At 36.1% G+C, this 4,606-nt stretch overlaps 1 protein-coding gene across 6 annotated transcripts in view; it reads right to left on the bottom strand.

Annotated features, from left to right (window-relative positions):
- The window catches only part of CNOT4 (CCR4-NOT transcription complex, subunit 4), a 142,444-nt gene that overhangs the window by 60,044 nt on the left and 77,794 nt on the right, over positions 1 to 4,606 (bottom strand). For all 6 annotated transcript variants that reach the window (XM_012000121.1, XM_012000123.1, XM_012000122.1 and 3 more), the window contains exon 3: positions 1,075 to 1,272. In XM_012000121.1, coding sequence (XP_011855511.1) covers positions 1,075 to 1,272 — 198 coding nt within the window. The remainder of the gene's footprint in view (positions 1 to 1,074; positions 1,273 to 4,606) is intronic.

The following is a 4,606-nucleotide window of genomic DNA, read 5'->3' as shown; positions in this document are numbered from 1 at the left end:
TTAGTAGAGACGGGGTTTCACCGGGTTAGCCAGGATGGTCTCGATCTCCTGACCTCGTGATCCACCCGTCTCGGCCTCCCAAAGTGCTGGGATTACAGGTAAATTAATTTTTACAAAAACAGACATTATAGTCCTTAAAGATCCTCCTTCTGGGACCTTTAACACGCTCAGCCAAGTCCAAAGGTTCCTACCTCCTTAAGCATGTTCACTACAATCTTTCTTCTGATGGGTACCATGCCTAATATTACTTTAAACTCTTCTCAAGGATCTTTTGGAAGATCCCTCAAAACCAGCTCTCTCCTACCAAGTAAACACTCTGCCTGTCGATCAGCTTATATTTGCCTTATCAACAATCTAGTCAGTATCTCATGGTATATCAGAAACTAAAAATTACCAGATGCTTATCTAAGGTCCTCAAGGAAAGTATGAGTTCGACATTACTCTAATAAGGCTTGTGGCGGAAGAAGAGAAAAAAGAGGTACTAAGAAATAAGGTTAAGCTCTCTCCTCCCCCTGAATGGATGACAAAGAAATTGGTCCTTTATTTCACATTACCAAATTCTCCCTCTTCCTCCAAACTGGCTTAAAATGAGTAAGTAAAGAATGATGACACAGTATAGCGACAGGTCTGAAAAACCAACAATTACTACTTGGGCAGACTTTTTTAAATCTAGGTTACTAAAATCTCTAGTGGGTTCAAGTAACTGCATCTCCACTGCTGGTCCTTATATAGATACAGAAAAGAGGAAAGAAACAGAGTATTCATGTCACATGTTAGCCTTAACAGCAAAATCGAATCATTATCCAGTTTTAACAGACTGTCAGCACGTTAGAAATCTAGTTCAACTCCTTAGTTTTACAACTGAAGAAACTGAAGCCAAGACAGATTAAGACACTTGCCTAAGATCACGACTGGTCATTGGTTTCTTAGCAACTATTCAAAAGTAATTCCTTATTTTCTCCTTTAAGATATAATGTGAGGAATCACACAATTGAGCAGGGTCAACTATTATTTCCAAGTAAGACAAGGAAACAGAAAAAATATCAAGATGACAAAGAAAACAAGAGGACTTACCTCTGGGTCTGCTAGGCGCTGAGATAAACCTACAACAAAGACGAGGTTTTTTTGTACGACACGTACACTAGCCAAATGTTTGCGATTTTCTGATATTTTTTGTTTTCTCTCATTTTGTTTCTGTTTTTTCTCATTCTTTATCCTTTGCAGTTCTTCCTGGGAGAGTGGTTTATAAACTGCTGGGTCTTCTGGATATGGCTTTAAGCATGAAACAAACACAGAAGTTAGCATTAAATTAAAAAATAAAAAAACTGCATAAGTAATTATCTGATTCTCGGTGGTGGGTATGTGGGTTATTTGTTACGTTCTCCATTTATGAGAATGTTTTAATTGCTTAAATTTTTTTTATTTAATAAAAGATAAATGTTAAATAAAATAGTTCTAATAAAAAAAACTTTTGGAGTTTAGCACAGACCACTTTTAGTGCTAAAACATCTACGGTTTAAAGGCAAAACAACAACAAACCAATCTTGATATTCCCTGCAGTGTCCAACAGAGTTTATGGGAAGATTAAGCTTCTAAGGTGCTACGTAAGAGGCAAGGAGTGTAAGTTCTTGCATCTAAATGTGGATTTTACATATTATAATTAACAAATATTTAATGAAAAGCTACTACTATGTGCTAGGAGATTAATGAAGTTACACATTTGTTCTTAAAGCAATTACTACTGTGTCCGGAACATAGTAATCTCTCAGTAAATACTAGCAATCACACTGTTGTGTGATCGTTTCTTTCTTAGCATTTTGATACCATTTTCATTCCTACTATTAACGCCAGGGCTACTAAATGAGGGCTCTGGAGACAGAATGCTGCCACTGAATCCTAGCTCAGCCATTACTATCTGAGTGACTTTGGTAAAGTCATATGACCTTTCTACCTCAGTCTTCTCATCTGTAAAATGGAAACTACAGTACTTTATTTATTCACCTATAAAGTGATTAACACTGTGTCCTGCAGGTAAGTATTCAAAAGCCAATTATTACTACTAAAAACAAATAGTTCATGATGAATGGAAGATGCAGCACATTATTTTTTCTTTTCTTCCCCCCTGCCACAGACCCCTGCACACACAACACCAACATAGGGGCACATTAAATGCCATAATATGTTAAACTGGATAGGAAGAGATTCCAGGGATGGAGACTCCACTGTTTGGGAAATTGGCACCTATCAGAATATAAGAGTGGGGAACAACAGAAATAATGCCAAACCAAAAAAAAAAAGGTGGAAACAAGGAATGGTGGAAGAAATAGCCACGAGCCTGAAATTTTGCTACGATTTTAATGTAAAGTTAACTTCCATCTCTTCATATGTAAGTGTAAAAAAAAAAAAAAAACTCTCAAATTTGTGAACATACCCAGACTAATGCTGATGGCAATTAAGAAAGTGAGGTTTTACCTTATAGTTCTCAACTTTTAGTAGTATATACCCTGAGGTCTCCAAAAACCGTATTCTTTCCCTTCTATTCCCATTTTCGATTTTAACTTACTGCTTTTTAAGAAAACTTAATACTCTTCATAGTTTATCTTATCATCAATGAATTAGAGCTGGTGACCCAAAAAAGAGTCAGGCTTAATCCTTAGCAGTTTGGTAGGATATAAACACCCACACCATTTGATTCCCACGTTAAGAATCTGGATCTTTGAGTTAGTTGATCCTGTTTGGTGTACTCCAACTTATTTGTGAGTGGAAGGCACACAAAGCAGCTTGCTTAGTAATTTACCTGATTTTGGTATGATTTTAGGACTTTCTCCAGGATCATATATAAATTTAGTATGATTTCACAAGCTCAATAAATATGTGCCAAGCGAACATCAAAAGCTACTCTCCAGAATTGAAAACTTAGCATTTCTGTCTTTTAAAAGCCACCAAAACAAACAAACAAACACACACACACTTTTTAAAATTAAAACATAAATTATTTCCTGCATTTTATACTTAAGGAACCAAACTGTTAAAGATCTATTAAGGTAAGTTCAGTTCCTCAATCAATTACGTAGTCTTCCACATTTAAGTTTTTTCTTAATGCTTCCTCTCAAAACTTTCTTCTCCACTTACTTTTCTGTACCAACATTAATTATCTCTTTCAAGTCTTAATCTATCTGCCTGGATGATTTTAATCCCTTGAAGCAATTTGGAGCTCTAAAGGCACAAATGTAAAAAGATATAAAAGCAAACTACATATTAACTAATTAAAATACTTTTCTATAACTTAAATTTTTCATTTGCACCTAGAAAAGATGTTTTCTACCCCAGAATTCCTGGGGTAGCTCCTTTTGAAGCATTTACAATTAAGTTTATTTGAGGCTCACGCCTGGAATTCCAGCCCTTTGGGAGGCTGAGGTGGGCGGATCACTTGAGATCAGGAGTTCAAGACCAGCCTGGCCAACATGGTGAAACCACGTCTCTACCAAAAATATTTTTAAAAATTAGCTGGGTGTGGTGGCATGAGCCTGTAATCCCAGCTACTTGGGAGGCTGAAGCAGGAGAACTGCTTGAACCTGGAGGCGGAGGCTGCAGCGAGCTGAGATTGTGCTACTGCACTCCAGCCTGGGTGACAGAGCCGGACTCCTTCTCAAAAACAAACAAACAAAAAAACAATTAAGTTCATTTCAAAGCTGTTGCTCTTCACTAACATCTAAAATAGTGATGCCCCACTGTCTGAATAGATCAAACATATGGATTGCTCCTAGTTTGGTTTCAAAGTATAGTTGATGCACTGCATTTTACCAGTCCATAACAAGGAAAGTACAAAAACTGAGATAAGCATTCAGAAACTCTCAGAGCAACTGACACTACCACAACATTCAGGTACATCACCAGTGGACTCTGCAGAATAAGGTATGTTTCAATGTAGTCAAACATATGACACGAGCAAAATACTAGCTATATATAATAGCAACCCATATCAGTCTTCAACACACAGGGGAAAAGAAAGAAAAGAAAAATCTGATTCTTCATCACAGACAGTGTAAGAAGCAATGATGTAACTTTTCTGGGACTTAGATTTTTCTGAGAACTGGCAGAATGTGACAAACACCCTCAAGCTTTTTCCTTTGTTAGCATTATATGAAGTTGTATAAAATACTGATTAAACATGAGGCAAAGTCATGTAATATTTGAAAATGCACAAACACAAAAAAATTGATGGAGAGTGACACAAGAAAAATTAGGTTGCAATATCAACTCTTATCAAGTATATTACTGATGCACCATCATGCTGAGCATATAACACTGAGTTATATTGTTGTCTGAGTCTTTTTGCTATGTTATTCCAAGTTTTGTTCCTATGGAAATATATTTCCATCAGGCTTCAAAGTCAATGCCGTTGGAACATAACTGCTACATAATACAAAAGATACAAACACAGGACAACAAGAGACAGAGTATTCTACTACAATTTACCCTCCAAATATATCTTGTTCCAGTACCTTAAAAGAAGTTATAAATACTAGTTGTTTAATCTTAACACCTGAAAAATATAAAATATGCTTACCACAAATAGCAAATGCATAATCAAAAGGTTTATTAA

This window comes from Mandrillus leucophaeus, unplaced genomic scaffold (genome assembly GCF_000951045.1).
Source record: "Mandrillus leucophaeus isolate KB7577 unplaced genomic scaffold, Mleu.le_1.0 Scaffold619, whole genome shotgun sequence".
In the NCBI taxonomy this organism is placed as follows: Eukaryota; Metazoa; Chordata; class Mammalia; order Primates; family Cercopithecidae; genus Mandrillus; species Mandrillus leucophaeus.
The sequence above is the reverse complement of the archived record's forward strand: the minus strand, read 5'-3'. Positions and strand labels throughout refer to the sequence as shown.